This window comes from Phodopus roborovskii, unplaced genomic scaffold (assembly GCF_943737965.1).
Source record: "Phodopus roborovskii unplaced genomic scaffold, PHOROB, whole genome shotgun sequence".
Taxonomy (NCBI): Eukaryota; Metazoa; Chordata; class Mammalia; order Rodentia; family Cricetidae; genus Phodopus; species Phodopus roborovskii.
The window spans coordinates 32,910,371-32,927,494 of NW_026125295.1; the positions used below are offsets into that span (position 1 = coordinate 32,910,371).

At 40.8% G+C, this 17,124-nt stretch overlaps 1 protein-coding gene across 1 annotated transcript in view; it reads left to right on the top strand.

Moving 5' to 3' along the window:
• Snap91 (synaptosome associated protein 91) overlaps window positions 1-17,124 on the top strand; it is a 116,461-nt gene that overhangs the window by 93,160 nt on the left and 6,177 nt on the right. The window contains exons 21-27 of the mRNA XM_051207773.1: window positions 716-799; window positions 6,528-6,662; window positions 8,243-8,392; window positions 12,858-12,888; window positions 14,188-14,287; window positions 15,620-15,703; window positions 16,312-16,416. Of these exons, the coding sequence (XP_051063730.1) occupies window positions 716-799; window positions 6,528-6,662; window positions 8,243-8,392; window positions 12,858-12,888; window positions 14,188-14,287; window positions 15,620-15,703; window positions 16,312-16,416 (689 nt within the window). The remainder of the gene's footprint in view (window positions 1-715; window positions 800-6,527; window positions 6,663-8,242; window positions 8,393-12,857; window positions 12,889-14,187; window positions 14,288-15,619; window positions 15,704-16,311; window positions 16,417-17,124) is intronic.

Genomic DNA, 17,124 nt, shown 5'->3' on the forward strand with positions numbered 1-17,124 from the left:
AGCTTTCAGGAAGGAGACAGGTCTCAAATGAATCATGGGTACCCATAAAAGTGAGTGTCTTTGAGCTAAAACATCATCTTTGCAAGATGTAACCACACACATTATCTACTGTCACTGATGCATCCTGGTATGTGTCATGCTGGATATATGAGGGGGCAAAAAAGACATCCCTGAAGGTGCTCAGCCACATAGGAACAAGAGCATCTCCTGCAGCTGCTGACAAATTCGGCATAGTAAATGCTTAGAAGCTTAAATGGAAAAACGAGAAAATTATCTTTTACCTTTGTTTAAAAGGTTTAACGATTTCAATCCTGTTCCTAACAAATGATCAAATTCACTTTGAAACATTCATTTGAAAAGTATGTCTCTTAATCTTACAGTGAGGTACTAACTAGTTCTTAAACATTCTAGAATGCTCTTAAAAGGCTGAACTCTGTAGAGCAGAGTATTGTGGCACAGACCTCAAATCCCCACTCTTGGGGAGGGGCCAAAAGCAAACAGGATCTGCATATTAAGGCTGTCTGAAAATACAGAATGAGACAAACCGCTTAGATCGTGTTTCAGTTCACTCAGTCGTTTTCCAGAGACCCAGGAGGCAGGCTGCCCACACAGAATATCCTGTCTGTGCATGTCTCTACGTATATCACACTTGAATTGCTTAGGTACTTACTATTTGACCCTCTTACTTTCTTGCTGCATAACGGATAATGGATAGATGCATTTGGAAGTAGTGCTTCTGAAACCCAACCAGCACCACAGGCTGTTTCTAGTTCATCAGCATCGGCCGATCTACTAGCTGGTAATTGATTCAATTAAAATGGCATTTTTATAAAAGTCTTAAGTTTGGATATAGTTTGATAAGTTGTAGATACTACATAATTTGCAAGGTCTATTTTTAAACTTTCCTTTCAAGGCATGAAATTGAAGGATTTGGCATTGTATAATAGATGGCTTGTTGTGATGATATCTTGTTTATACAAAAAAAAAAAAAAGCATGTCTGAAGATCAGAGGGTGGAGCTTGCCATTAGCTAACAGACAGGAAGTGAGATGGCTGGGCAGAGAAAAGAACGTAGTGGGAGGAATCAGAAACTCAGTCTCTTTTCAGCTGGGAAGCTGGCAAGGTCAGGTCTAGGTGTGGCATGCTCCTTCATCTCTCTGATCTTTCAGCTTTTGCCCCTGTATCCAATTCAGGGCTTTTATTAAGACCTATTCAAACTTGCAGTACAGTTTATTACTTCCTAGAATTTATTAAATTAGTCTTAAACACACAGTTATATGTATATAAGCCACTCTGTTGATTCTGAGTCTTAACTTTCAATTAGCAAAAAAGGTAATATGCTTAGTGTAGCAATTCTGTCATATAATGACTGCTAATGGTTTTTTTGGAAGGAATCTGTGGTAAACTATGCTGTAATATTTGACAGTTGGTTTTGTAATGTGTGAATCACCATAGGGAAAAAAAATTATAGATTTCTCCTGTTGAAATGTTGTGACAAATATCATGGACTTTTTGACAAGCTGTTCATTTTTCTGTCTGAAAGCACCCTGGATGATCCATGCTTTCTAGGAAATAAATGGGCACAGTTTTTAGGGATCACTGTGTATTGCTAAGATAGAATGAACTGGTTGAAAGGATGGTCCAAGGACAGAAACACAGTTAAAATCAAGCATGAGTCTTCCTTGGGGGTCAAGACCAAAGTGTGTTTAATGAACGTCAGACTTAGAAGTGGTCAGTTGGAAGGCCTAGTCCGTTGGCTTTGACCCAGTTTAGCAGAAGAATTTACAGCATCCTAGCCTCACTTTTGATTTTGCTTGAAATGAGCACAGTAGTAGTCTAGCAGAGACCTTATGACACTCAAGTGCAGCTTTCAGTGCACCCCCAGTTACCACGAGGGATCCACGTTAGTCCTCAGGGTGGCAGGGAGTTAGTGAGTGTGAGTTGCCTGAGCACAAAGAAGCCCCTAGTCTAGTATCCCTCAGGTTAAAAACCCTGGCAGCCATGTGGTACTGAAAGGGTGACCAGTTTTGACCAAGTGTAGCCATAGTTCACAACCTAGAAGCAATTTAAGACAGGATCCCAAAACCGGTGATCAGGCCAGCAAGCATACAAGAGTCCTCAGTCTTCCTTCCAACTAGTAATGGGAGGGCCTAATGGACCCTTCCCAGCCATTGGGGCTGTAGCAAATTTCCCTTGTGCTCACATCTTTCTTCCGGGAACTGGAAGGGAGGCACCTTCCTTCTATCAGTAAGTCTGTCTGGTGGTCTCAGTCTGTCCAGCAGTGGTGGCTTTTTAATTTCTTTTACAGCCCCTCTAGCTCCTCCATCCAGTATGATGCTTCCATTTGCCAAATCATGTCACAGTGACTGCTAGGAAGATCCAGATCCCCGATTTGATATCTCTTTGCTGTCTGGAAGCTAAAATGTAACACAAGACTATATACCTCATACACCCCACCACTGCTGACTTGAGACAAGGCCTGCCAGCTTGCCTGGCTTTCCTCTCAGCCTAGATGCATTTCACAGCAAATTCAGTTTGGCCAGACACTTTCTACCAAATATTAAACCAATACATTCAATTCAGTTTTCTTTTTTCTTTTTTTTCTTTCTTTTTTTTTTTTTTCAAGATCCAGCAGTAAGATTTTAACAGGCCACTTGAAATGGCCAAGTTTCAAAGCTCCTTGGTGAAAATGATCCTGCTGCTTTTTAAATGAGATAATAGATTATAAATCATTGGCTCTAAAGCTGTGGTTACTATCAAGTGTACTGGCTATCAGCAGAAATCTGAGAAGTCTTTCGTAGATATCTGCTGGCCTTGCCATAGGGCACATTTGTCACAGGGACTGTTCCAACACACTAAGCAGGAGGCTAGCTACAAGACCACACTGTCTGTTCTAGTGTCCTTAGTGCACTGTGATTCACTGACCCCTCCAGAGCCAGAACCTGAGATACTGTTTCCAAAAAGAGCTTAGAACATTAGGACCTAAAGCCTATGACCTAGAGCAGAGGCCAGGGATCTTGGGAGAAAGAATGCATTCCCACGGGATGCCAAGTCAGAGGCTGGTGTCAGAGGATGCCACAAGATCTACAGCACCCTGGAGAGCCAAGGATCACAGTGGCAGAGGGGTTTGTTCCCAAAAGACTCACTTTGGGTCGTGTTTTATACTCTCTCTCTCTCTCTCTCTCTCTCTCTCTCTCTCTCACACACACACACACACACACACACACACACACATGCACACACACACACACACATAAAAACAAACAAGCAAGCAAAATCAGCTGAAACTGCTCAGTGGTCACTAGACTGAGGCAACTCACCTCATACTGACTAAGATTCCTGCTTTGCTTTGTTTTATGTGTGGTCCAGCTTCTTTCTTGATAACAAGCACTGTATCATCTCTCCTTGAAGGAGTAAATTTGCATGTAAGTGAAAGGCAATAAAGAGATTGATAGAGTGAAATGCTGAAGTTACTTTTAATGATTTTAAGCTAACTGTTAAAAACAAAAAGAAAATGTCACTGGATGTTTACATGTATTATGTAGGAAACAAAGAGGAAATGAAATGGGTAATTTCTTTAAAATGGTTGTATAAAAGCCAGGTTGTTTTTCACTCAAATTTAGATCCAGACTTCTCAAATAATAATTCCAGCACTAAAATACTGGTGACATACATCTTTATCTTCTTCTTCTACCACCATTTAAATAAAAAAAAAAAATCTTAAATTTCTTGGTTCATCCAGTATAGGAAAACTAAAGAAAATTGGAGCCAGAGTATTGGCTCTGACCTCAAGCTTTCTCATTTCCTGACCCTCACAGGAGTGTCCTGAGGACCAAATAAATCCATGTTTGTCTGAATAATGTTCTTAAGATCTGACATGGCCCTGGACCACATATGACTAAACACCGCTATGACTGTAGCCCACCCCAAATCTTGGTAATTTTTAGAGCTCCAGTATTTTTCTTTTGTTTTGTTTTCTGGAGGGGAGTTAACTCTGTCGCACCGTGTAAACTTTGTAGATGCCATCATTTTACAATGGTGAAAGGCTTGATAAACCTATAGGTGGCATTGCTGTTTTTGCAGGTCCCAGGTTATCAAATGCAGCCAATGTATGTGATGCAAATGGGTCAACTCATAAAGGGGTGCTTAGAGCAAAGCCTCACACGCGCGGTGCCTGTTCCCACTGCTGCCGCCCCATTCCACTTTCCTAGGATAGACACTAAGGTTTTCCATGGGAGCACTATTGTTTATACACATATGAATGTGGTCTTAGCTGTGAATGAAGTTCATTAGTGCTCAAAAGATAAGCCCTGCATGAACACACCCAAACAAGCTTTCCTCTTTCTGTGGAGTCTGCCAGACATGTTGATGTTTCAGAGTCACTTCCAACCACAGAATGACAGAGGCGAAACAGATGAACCATGGTATTTTCAAACCACTATCATAAGGATTCTAGAATGTACTGTTGTCTTTTTTTTTTTCCTTAGAGACTTTTTTTCAAAGTGCAGTCACCTCCTGTCTCACCCGTGACTAAGAAGTAGGCCAGATGACAGTTGCTTAAACTCCAAGTTGAGGTATAATGTTTCAAAACTCATCATTAACATGACCACCAATATCCATAAAATCAAAACCATTGAATCTAAAATACAATAATAATCATAGCTTATATTTGCTTCATAATGTCACTAGTTCTCACTGATCTGGAGAATACCGTTTCTCTGGCAAATATTTTTTCAAAGTTCATTCAATATCATTTAAATACTAAAAATCACTCAGTGTGACTCCTGTGAACTTCAGAAAGGCACTACAAATAACCATTTTTATCAAAATGCACTATTTTTGTATATGTGTTCAAGGAAAGTCTAAACCCATGAAGTCTTAAATTTATGTCACTTTTGGTATATAGAGATGACATGACTTGAATGTTATTGCTTACTACTAAAAAGATGGCCAAAGTCTACTTCATAAAAGAGAAACTGGTTTTGCAAATTGCTCTATTAATATAGGTCAATACTTTTGTTACCTACTTGTGAAGAAAAGATGATGTGACTAAACTTGAAAAAAAAAACATAACACAACAAATGTGGTTGTAAGAAATTTCTAGGAGTGGTGGTGGATGCCTCTAATCCCAGGACTCAAAAGGCAGAAGCAGACAAATCTCTGTGAGTTAGTTAGTCCAGTCTATATAGTGAGTTCTGAGCTTACCCAGGACTATATAGTGAGACTCTGTCTTGGAAAAAAAATAAAGACAGCCAGACTTCTGGTAAAAATAATAATGATGCTGATGATAATAATAATAATAATAATAATAAAGCCTTTCTTTTATAATAGAAAACTACCTCATGTCTTACTAAACATTTTCTAAGCATCTCCTTGCAGGCTGCATATTTTTACACAAAAGCAACAGGGTCACCTTAGGCTTCTCCTGTTTCTGTTGCTCGAGCGAGAGACATGACCTGCTTCCAGACTTCAAAGAATAAATATTTAATTTGAGATCTGATGAATTTACAGCAATTTTTATAAGTCCTTATCATCCATTCAGTAACCATTAACTTACTGTTTCAGGGACTGTGCTAAATATTAATAGAAAAGGCAGGAGGAGAAGGCACACAGCTCCTGAACCTAGCAGGCTGTCTCTGGAGTTGGGGCTTTGGGGAGTACAGGGATGAAGATGTGGTGGAGTGTCATGGGGCACTGCTCCACACGCTGAGGGCAGGGATGTATATGGGGGATGGAGTGTAGCCAGCAGCAGTGGGCAGCAGCACGCCATGGAATTCCTTCCAGAGGCCCGTGACATTAGGAGCTGTGAGTTTGCTGACAGTCTGGTTTACAGGGATGGGGAGCTATGAGAGCCAGAAGGCTGCTCTACAAAGGAATCTAAAAGGGATGGGCACCAGTGAATGCTTTCAGAGAAGTAACTGTCAAGGTTGTCTACTCAGAAGCACCTCCTGGCTGAGCTGCAAAGAGAAGACCAGAAGGGATGTACACACTACACACGGGTCATGCCCTCGGTGACTGTTACCTGAGAGCAGTGACGAGAGCCTACCTGGCCTTTGTGGTACCATGGAGCTAAAACGTGGAAACAGGATTTGATGCCCATTCTTTTTTCTCATTTTATAATTCATTGCTGAGCCAGTGTGTGCAACTAAACATGTTGTAATTACCTGCTATTGTCATTGTAAAATTTCCGTGTGATGACACCTTATCTGAATTCTAACCCTTCTTTGTGTATTTCCTCAATAAGAGATTCCAATACCATGGATTCCAGTACGGTTCACTAATGTGTGTACATCATACTCACATGCTTGTTTTAAGAGCTGCCTTATGTCTGGCTAAATTGGATCTGTCATTCCTACATGATCGGTCAGCATACTTCAAAAAAACTCTTTGCAAAACAAGCCTGCTGGTTTAACTAGTTGCCAATCATGCAGTCCTTCTTCTTCAATTTCTGTAGCTGTTTCTGACTCTGTTTTTATGATCTTTTCCCCACCTTCAGCTGACATTTTTCTGGGACCTTTTTTTCATCAGGATTTGGGGGTTCTTTCATGGCCCCTTCTACAACACCGGTGACTCCAGCTCAGAATAACCTGCTGCAACCCAATTTTGAGGCAGCTTTTGGGACAACGCCTTCAACGTCAAGCAGTAGCTCCTTTGACCCGTCAGGTGAGTCACTGATTGTTCAAACACTCTTCCTTATTCCTGGTAACAATGTAGCATCTACCTCCCAAAGTTAGTGCAATTGTAGGGAACTTGCAGGTGGATATTGTTAGTCTGGTTGGTGGCTCTCAAGCTCTAACTCCAGTTGAAATTTCCAGGTGGCTCTAAGAATAACCTCCTGTCCTTTCTGTTTCTGTTTTTGAATTTTAGCAGAAATCTTACCACACCCACCATCTATTTTGCATGAACTCACATGCACATGGTTTAGTGGTGGTAAAGGGAGGACCAATAACTCTGTAGTGACTCTTTGAACAGTAACTGAGTGTGTGGACACCCCCGACACACACCCCGCTCCTGCTGTTGCTCACACCCTCTGAAGCTTGCATGGCCCTTCGTTTTGTGAAGTTGAGACACGAATAGAACCTTTGCTTGTAACCTTTCATTACTGCTGTCATTTTGTTTGTATTCTCTTCCATTCTACTCTTCTCATGCTGGGTCCTCACTACAAATTTTCAATTGGTGAGTTTTTGGCAATTAAATGTGTTTCAGAAACACCCCAAGTATATTCCCTGCCTGACAATCTGGATGTTTCTATTGCCAGTGCTGACTTGAATGCTGTCTTTCCCACCTTAGAATGACTGTGTAGTGGTGTTTATGGTAGATATATATGGTTTCTTATAAGAAACATTTTTATGTGGATAAGATATTTCTAATATCTTATGGATATTCCAAGCTTATATTTTGAATAGTCTTTCTGTATCCTAAGAACTGAACAAGTTGCACTTGTCTCTGGGGATCAGGGATACTGGTGGTGGCTCCTGACTCCTATCCTTAAAGTCCTGTGTATTTTAAATATGCCCATAAAGTATAAACCAAACATTGCTACAAAAGAATGAGAAAATCAAAATTAACTACATCTAAAATGTAACCAAGTGTCTTTCTGATACATTGCTAGATGCTGACAGAGCACCATTTATTTCATTTATTTCATACTAATTTCATTGAACACTAGGGAATTTATGTATTTTTTCCAATTACACATTGGTTGAAGAATAAGCATCTTATGTTAGGTAAATCATTTGTAGTTTACTACATATCACTACCATTTACAGTAAGTAGCAATGGCCTAGTGGTTGTTTTAATTAGACTAACAATGGCTACCACTTATTGAGTACCTCTACAGAGGCAGCATTGTAATCAACATGTGGGAAAATATTCCCTCATTGATCCTTACAACAAAGGCATATGTTAGTGGTACTGTCCCCATTTATAGCTGAGAAAATGGAAATGTCATCTGATGCTCAGAGCTGAAGGGGTGTGGCTGAGTTACAGCCTGGCTCTGCGCTCTCTCTAGCATATTATACTTTGCAGCCTTCCTCCCTGTCTTTCTCCATGCTCATCAACATTTCCATGTATTTTGAGTAGACAAGTCTTTTTGGTGTTCATAAGTTATATGAATTCTGTTGTTCCTTTTACAATAATGTATTTTCATGTGTTTCCATGGTTTCATTACAGACTGTCTTTTGCATAATATCTCTCTTACGTCTTTTTTCAATTTTTCTGAACATGGTCTGTTTGATTTCCAGTGTTTGATGGTTTAGGTGATCTTCTGATGCCAACCATGGCACCATCTGGGCAGCCTGCCCCTGTCTCAGTGGCTCCACCCAGTCCTGCAATGGCAGCCAGCAAAGGCCTCGGAAGTGACCTTGACTCATCTCTGGCCAGCTTAGTAGGCAGTGAGTAGTCTAGTTTTATTTACTTGAAGCATGTGTGAATTGGATTCTCTTTTTCCTTGCATCTTTTCACTCTGGTTTTGCTTATGGGTAAGTGTATTAAAGAGTGGTTCAAAATAGCATTTTACCCAGAGCCTTTCTTTAGAAGGTAAGCACTTACTATTTCCTGGTCTTGCAAGAATAACCACATCACTTTTAATTTAAATTACCAGAAACAAGCAAACAAACCAACTAAAGAGCACATGCTGGCATGCACAGGTTATATACAAAGGCATTCTATATAAGTATGTAACCATTTGAAAATAGAATCATACTAAGTGCATATTAAGTATATTTACTATATCTGAGTTTTGTTTTTCAACAAGTATTTATTGATCAGGAGGTGTTATTCTAGGCATTAGAGGTGATTCAGTGACCAAAACAGATAAAATGTCTGTTCTTATGGCCCTCACAAGGGGCCGAGACAGAATAGTGAAACATTTAAAAATAAATAAATTCTGCTTTATGTTACATCATGAGTGCCTAGTGGGAGCAAGTGCCAAGAGTGAAGTAGGTAGCTGTCAGAAGGACATTTGTGGACAATGGAAGCATTAAGTGCAAAGAATGGAGTAGAGAATGCCTATCAGGGCTGGAGAGATGGCCAAATTGAAAGGACATAGGGTGGTTGAAGCTGGATCTGAGGAGATGGAGAGCCCTAGGAGGCATGGACAGTTACTATGGACACTGCCTTTGCTTTAACTCTAAATTTTATTCTTTACCAAGATATACGGGCTTAGCTTTGTGGATATCAGGAAGCATTAAGCAATATTAAAAGCTTAGCAGGCCATTGTGTTTGATCTGAGCAATCCATACAAATATCTTCATGACATCCTGCAGACCATTGTCAAACACCATCCCACTGAGAGATGGCTTTCTGTGAGAATGTAATATTGTCCTGAGGGTGCCTCCAGCATACAGTCTTCATTTTGTCAACCTCCTGTAACAATTATCTCATCTAGGGGAAAAGCTACCAAGATTCAAGATTCAGGAAATAAGTTTTCACATCTGTTGTCAAGTCAGTGTAGATGATGGCCTCAACAGGGAAAGACAGTCTTCAAAACCTTGTTCTGGAGTGGAGAGCTGGTTCAGTGGTTAAGCTTGCTTCCTGCTCTTCTAGAAGACCTGTCTTCTATACCCGGTACCTACAACAAGTGTCTCACAACTCCAAAGGATTTAACACTCTCTTCAAAACCTTGTTCTGGAACAATGTGAGAGACTCAGAAAAAGGGACAAAGTTAGACTTATACCATCAAAGAATCAACTCAAAATGAGTAAATACTAAATAAAACTATCAAACTCTCAGAAAAGAACTTGATAATAAATCTTTGAGATCATGGATTAGACGATGGATACCCTTTACATATAGTTCCTAAAACATAAGCAACAGAGGGCCCTAGAGAGATGGCTTAGCAGTTCAGAGCACTTGTTGCTCTTGCAGTGGAACAGGGTTGAGTTCCCATCACTCACATAGTGCAACCATCCAAACCTCCAGTTTCTGGAGATCTAACACCTTCTTTGGACCCCAGTAGGCATCAGGCATACACATAGTATATGTGCATGCAGGAATACACTCATACACATAAAATGAATCTAACTTTAAAAAATATAAGCAAAAAAGAATAAAATGAATTTTTTAAAGTTCATCAAAGTATTTTAAAGTTTACAAATGATTAAGTGAAAAGAGAGGCTGGAGAGATGGTTCAGTGGCTAAGAGCTCTGGTTGCTCTTGCAGAGAACTGAACCTGGGATCAGTTCCCAGCATACACAGGGAAACCCACAACCAGTTCTAGTGGATCTGGTGCTCTCTTAGGACATCCACACATACCAGGCACACATGTGGTGCACAAACAAACATGCAAACAGAATACTAATCACATAAAATTTAAATGTCTAAGACAAACTTTTTAGGTGAGAAGGCAACTCCAGAATGAAAGAACTTCTAATCACAAATCTTACAAAGGACTTCTGTAATGTACAAGTAGCTTCTGCAAATAAATACTAAAACTAGGAATAATAAGGCTTAAAGACTGACAAAGGACTTGAAGAGAAATTTCTCAGGGAAGAAATGCATAAATGGCTATTAAGTATATGGAAAGATCTTCAACATCATCAGATGTCAAGTTAGTGTAATTCAGAGCCACAATGGCCACTTCACATCCAGGAGGGTTACTGATGAAGAAAGCAGATTGGAACGTGTGCAGGCATTCCATGAAACTTCAGACACTAGTGCCAATATTGTAACACAGTATAGCCACTTTGGAAAGAAGCATGGCAGGATCCCTCATGATAACAGAGCGGACCATAACCCTCAGTAGTTCTACTGCTAGGCACATAGAGTAAACGAGAATGTATGTTCACACAAAAGCATGTAAGGTGTCCTTAGAATTATCATTTACAAAAGCCTTGTGGTGAAAACAGTCATACAGTCCACTGGTTCATGAAAAGCGGTATGTGTGTATGCATGTCTTATATAATTATATATAATATTGTTTGGACTGAAAAAAATGAGTGATATACTGACACATGTTCTAACATCAATTAATTACCATGAATATGTTAGGCTAAATGACAGGTTTAGTCACAAAGACCACATGTGATACATACAAAATGTACAAATTTGAAGAGACAGGAAATAGATCAGAGGCTGTGTGTGGTTAAATGGCGAGGAAAGGGAGCAGCTGCTGATGGATACAAGATTCCATGTGTGGCAATGGAAGTGTTCTACAACGGCAACTGCACCTCTGTTGATAGACAAAAGCCATGACCTGCACACTGTAAGGGTGGTTTTATGATAGGTGAATTGCATCTCACAAACGATGTGTTAAAAAAACTTCTAGTGTTAGCAGAAGCTCCCCCTGAGACCACACTGCAGACTTGTCCATATTTGTCCGTTCTCTGTGTGTCCATAGTGAGCCTCCTGCATGCTGCTCACTCACCGCCTGCTTGCCAAAAGCCCTGGCCTGCAGTGAGGCCCACACCTCCACATAGCATGCCTGTCAGCCACAAAGGGTAGGATTCGTGCAGGCATCTGTATGGAACGCCTGCCTATTTCTGCCTCTTCAGATGGTCCGCATAAATATTTGGTTGGCTGTGCAGTTGTATACTGTAGAGATTGAATTGTATGACCTAATTGAAAATAAAATTTTAGAAGTGACACTTCTTTGTCTTCTAAAGAACAAAGATGTGGCTAGCCAGGAGTGATGGCACATGCCTATCTATAGACTTAGCTACTTGGAAGGCTGAAGCAAGAAGATATCTTGAACCTACAACTTTAGAGGTTAGCCTTGGCAACACAGTGAGATAAAGCCTTTCCTTTAAAAACAGAGTTATGTGTAAAGATGACTGTGTTTGGTTATATATATATATATATATGTATGTATATATATATATATATATATATATATAGTTTATTTTGTAATGCGAAGAAACAAAGTTCAAGAGCTAAATACTAAAATCACCATCTAACAAACCAGCTTCACCCTTCCTAGGAGCTTGGTTCTGGCTGCTCCCTCAGCCCAGGGAACTCAGCTTTGAGGAAGTCCCACCTCCTCCAGGAGGCTCTCCACTGTCTGGTTCCTCACCTTCATTCTCCCCTTTCAGTAGCCTGTATCATCATTTCCCATCTGTCCCCCACCATTAGAGCACAGGTTCCTTTAGTATTTCTCTTTAATGATATATCTCAAACCTAGAATAGTGCCTGATATAGCTAAAGCCTAATACATCTTTGACAAATTGACAAATGAAGTTCAGTGAGGGCCAGATGATTAAGCCAGCTTTTCCCAAGATCATTCCCACATTTCCAGTCCACTAGCAAGGCTCCTGGAAACCAGCAGCACATGGTTTGGCTCACATCTGGGCATCAACATAGTGGCAGAAGACAGGTGCACAGCTGGCTAAGACGTTTCAGCCCGAGGAAGCCCTTTAGGGTGTGAGGAGCAGCCAGGAATTTGGTTGACTGTTAATATGTGGACACACTGCCTGGTACCTAACCAAGTTCCCGACTTGCAGAAGGAAGGCAGGTGCTGAGCATAGTCTACACTGCTCATATAAACTGTCTAGGCCCCGTGGGTAAGCCAGTTAGTCATTTAGTCGTTATTAGCTGTCATCAGAGACAGTTTTGTATCATGGAAAAAGCTGTTCACTGGTCATGTTCACAGACCCCCAGCCTAACAGGGATTTTTCATATAGCAATCTCATGCCTTCTGGGCAAGTCCACACTAATGTGATCCTTAAGACTGATATGAAGTAAAAGAAGATTTAAAATTATACCCTTGTTTTTTGTTTTGTTTTGTTTTTTATCCAACTGAATACAGCCATTGCTTGGCAGGAATACAGGGCTTTTCTATACCTGTGAATCATGAGTTCTCAAATACTGTAATACATAACCTGAATATAAAAGTTAAATTCTTTCTCTTTAATCCATTTGTAGATCTTGGAATTTCTGGTACCACAACAAAAAAGTAAGTGTTTTTCAATTACCTGCTTTCCTTTTAACAATATGTTGGTGTGTGTTTATTCAAGACTATCAAACATTTCACTCACTGGAGTATATTATTTCCCATTCTTAGGTAATTTAAGTTGTTTTTCACTTCAGTTTATATTATTGTTGTTAGTCTGTTGAAATCTCCAAATTATTTCTCCACTCTGGAAAAGAATAATCTTTTTTTCAGACCAGGATCACCACTGTTACATCTGGAAAAATTTTAGGATGGAGTTTAAGGTTTTGTTTGGTTGGTTTTGTTTGTTTTTTGAGACAGGGCTTCTCAGTGTAGTTTTGAGTATTTTAATAGCCTTATGATTGAGATTCAGCCAGTATTTTTGGCTGATGTTGTTTTTAAAGGTCTTTCCTGGGTCATAAGAACGATAAACAGTACCTGCTTTTCTCAATGTATGCTTTGCCATCATCAAAACTGGGATGCATGTTAGAGCTGCACAGTGACTATCAATCAGGCTACAGGCATGTGTGATACAGTTGTGTGAAACCATCTCTTGAACTCTTTAAGAACCAGACATAGCCACCATCAGTACATGTGAAATTTAAGAGGTTGCAGGGCTGGAGAGATGGCTCAGCAGTCAAGAGCACTGATAACTCTAACAGGGAACCTGAGTTCTGATCCCAGCATGAATGTCAGATGGTTTGCAGCTCCCTGTAACCCCAATGCCAGAGAATCTAACACCCCTGGGGTTCCAGGTGCCTGCACTCATATATGCATACCCCTGCATAGAATATGTACATATACATAATTAAAATGACAAAACTAAATTCAACAAGATATGTCCAGATTGATGGTATATATTTGGAGTCTTATTGTGAATAAAGAATTCAGTCGAAATTTTTGGAATATTTTCTGTTGAGACATGAAATTCCTAACTAAATTCAAAACACACACTTGTTTTATTTTGTGTTGTCTTAGATACAATAGGGTAAGACTCCTCTTAGTTTTAATCTATGCTCTTTTTTTTGTTTTGTTTGCTGGTTTGTGTTTCGAGACAGGATTTCTCTGTGTAACAGCTCTGGCTGTCCTGGAACTTGTTTTGTAGACCAGGCTGGCCTCAAACTCAGAGAGATCCCCCTGCCTCTGCCTCCCAAATGCTGGGATTAAAGGCATGCATCACTGATGCAATGCTAATCTATGTTCTTTATCACCACCAGGTTCAAACAGACTACTTCTAAACCTAAGTAAAAGAACCCAAGAGGCCACATGCCATGTTTTGCCTCTGATTTTGTGTTTTGCTTGTTTTCCACACTTGCCGTTTAGGGGAGATCTCCAGTGGAATGCTGGGGAGAAAAAGCTGACTGGTGGAGCCAACTGGCAACCGAAAGTCACTCCAGCCACGTGGTCAGCAGGGGTTCCACCGGTATGTAACAGTGACAGTGAGGCCAGAGTGGGCAGTTTGCCATTTTTCAGGTCTACAGAACAAGTATGCTCTGCTTAGCTTGACTGTTGACATTGTACAACCCTGCTTACATTGAAGTGATAAGCAAGACGTAAAAATTCACTGAAATGCAAATCTGTGGACTTCACATGTGATAATAATTGCAGCCTACACTTATATACCTTGTGGTTGCAATAGCCTTAATAGTAGTATTTATGTTTCTGATTCATCTGTAAAATGATTTTCTAGCACATTCCCTATCATGGATTGTAATACCACTTTATCATATTCCCTGCCAAAACCTCCTGATAGTCTAAATAAGAAGTGAAAAAGGTTTTTGTTGTTGTTATTTTGTTTTGTTTTTTCTTAACAGAAAGGATGACGTATACTGACTAGTTTTATGTCAACTTGACATAAGCTAGAGTCTTTTTAAAGAGGGAGAATCTCAACTGACAAAATGCCCTCACCAGACTGGCCTGTGGTGCATTTTCTTAATGAATGGCTTATATGAGACGGGCCCAACTTACTGTGGTCAGTGCTACTTCTGGGCTGGCAGTCCAGAATAGTATAAGAAAGCAGGCTGAACAAGCCATGAGGAGCAAGCCAGTGAGCAGTACCCCTCCATGGCCTCTGCATCAATTGCCCTGACTTCACATCACAAGGGACTCTAAGCTGTGGACTGAAATAAACCCTTTTCTCCCCAAGTTGCTTTTTGTCATGGTGTTTATCACAGCAATACAAACCTCACTAAGGATGTTTTCTGTTGTGTGATATTTTATTTTAACATCATTTTCAGCTTACGAATTTTAAACTTGACAGTAGACTGTCATCCTCTCCATAAGGTTTAAGAGATACCCATGTCTGTATTTCAAATTACTGTATCTTCCATATTTTAACAAAACTACGAAAGCCACTTTTCCCAAGCCCATTTATAGTTTTCCTCCCTTGGGCACACTCCTGCCTGTCTACGTCTGTCTGTCCCTCCGGTGTCTAACCCTCTGCTGCATGTCAGAGCATAGAATGGGGGTAGGAGAGGCTCACTGAAGTCCAGTTCTTTCATAGCAAGAGTGGGCTGGGCAATGGGAAGTTTGAGAAACTGCAAGCCCATGTGTTCAAACAGTACCACAAAAGTGAACCTCAAACCATTGTTATGGTGATAGTCATCTATTAAAGTTTAGGAGTGAAGTTTGAGACTGCCTTGTGTATCCACATACCCAAACTTGAAATGCACACATTTTAAAATTATAGCCTATCATTTTAAAACCATGTTATGTTGTTTCTTTCTTAATTTGTTCTGTGTGGTTCTGTGTGCAGCAGGGCACTGTTCCTCCAACCAGCTCCGTTCCTCCGGGTGCCGGTGCCCCATCTGTTGGGCAACCTGGAGCAGGATTTGGAATGGTGAGTGATGACCTGTGCCAAAACCTGTAATTGACATTTCCAACATCTTTACCAATGCTCAAACGAGCAGGTACTCCTACAGGAAGTACAGTAAAGGAAACTACAACTTAAGCCATCTGCTTTGGACTGGAACCAGCTTAGCCAGGGAATGGGGAAGCAGTTAACAGTGTGTATAAATACATTGCCATCAAATTACAGTACATTGTTATATCATTTTAGAGATTACATCTATACATATTTTAGCTCAGTCATCAAAAACAACCCTTTCTATACTGGGGCTTTTTGTAAACTCCGCACGGCCGTCACCAGCACATTTTAGAGCCATCCTGCATAAGGAAGTTAGCTTTTGTCTCCTCAAGAATTACTCTAATGGGAGACGAACACACAGCTCCTGACTGGAATGAGGATGCCACATGGCCAGCCAGACTTGCACACACAGCTCAGGGACCTTGCCCCGCATCTGACAGCCTCAACACCTGGAGTTCAGGGTTACATAGTTGCTACCTGTGTGGTTTTCTCAGCAGTTGTCCAAAGCATGTAAAAGGTGTGCATGTCTGGTTTTGCACTCATGGGCCCCAGACCTGCTCTGAGTGTTGCTTCCATTGCAGCCTCCTTCGGGGACAGGCATGACTATGATGCCTCAGCAGCCGGTCATGTTTGCACAGCCCATGATGAGACCACCGTTTGGAGCCGCAGCTGTGCCGGGCACACAGGTCAGTTTCTTGAAGCTCACAGCACGATGCATTTACTCCTAAACATCAAACTGTCATTATATTAGTGAGTGGTATGAGACAGGAGGCACAGATCCACTCTTCACCCTCAGCAGCCTGCGGCATTCTCCTAGTCTTTTAAGGATTCAGGCCAGCATGGGTTTCCTGGCTTGGAAATAGTATTTCAGGACCAGCCAGTGTGAGGCAGAAGTGGTGGTTAATAAAGATGACAAGGAAGGTTAAAAGAAAACTGCTCAGAAGGAAAGACACAGCTCAGAGCATGGTTGCAGACTTCTCTAAGAGGGTGTCACATCTCATTGTCAGGTATACAGTTTGGGTGGGTTTGAAGCCACTCTCTTAAAAGAGTGCCAAGGGCCTTAAGAGATCACTGGGTAGTTCTTGGGCAGCATGTGACAGGTTTACAGTTGATAAGTCAGAGTCGAGATCACAGGGATGCCAGAAAGTTGGGTGTCTGAACTGTAAACAGTGTTAACAGTTTTGTTCCAGATTCCCCAAGGTACTTTTTGGAAGACTGGACCCAAGGTTTAGGCCTTAAGCATGGTCCATTGTTATTTTAACATAAAGTATCTCTATGTAGAAGGAATGTTATTTCCACATTAGCCTTCACAGCAAATGTTTGTTGGGCTGGAATTCTTGCTTCCATCAGACTCCAGGGTGAGGGCTCCTTTCCTGCTTTCTGGTCCTGACGTT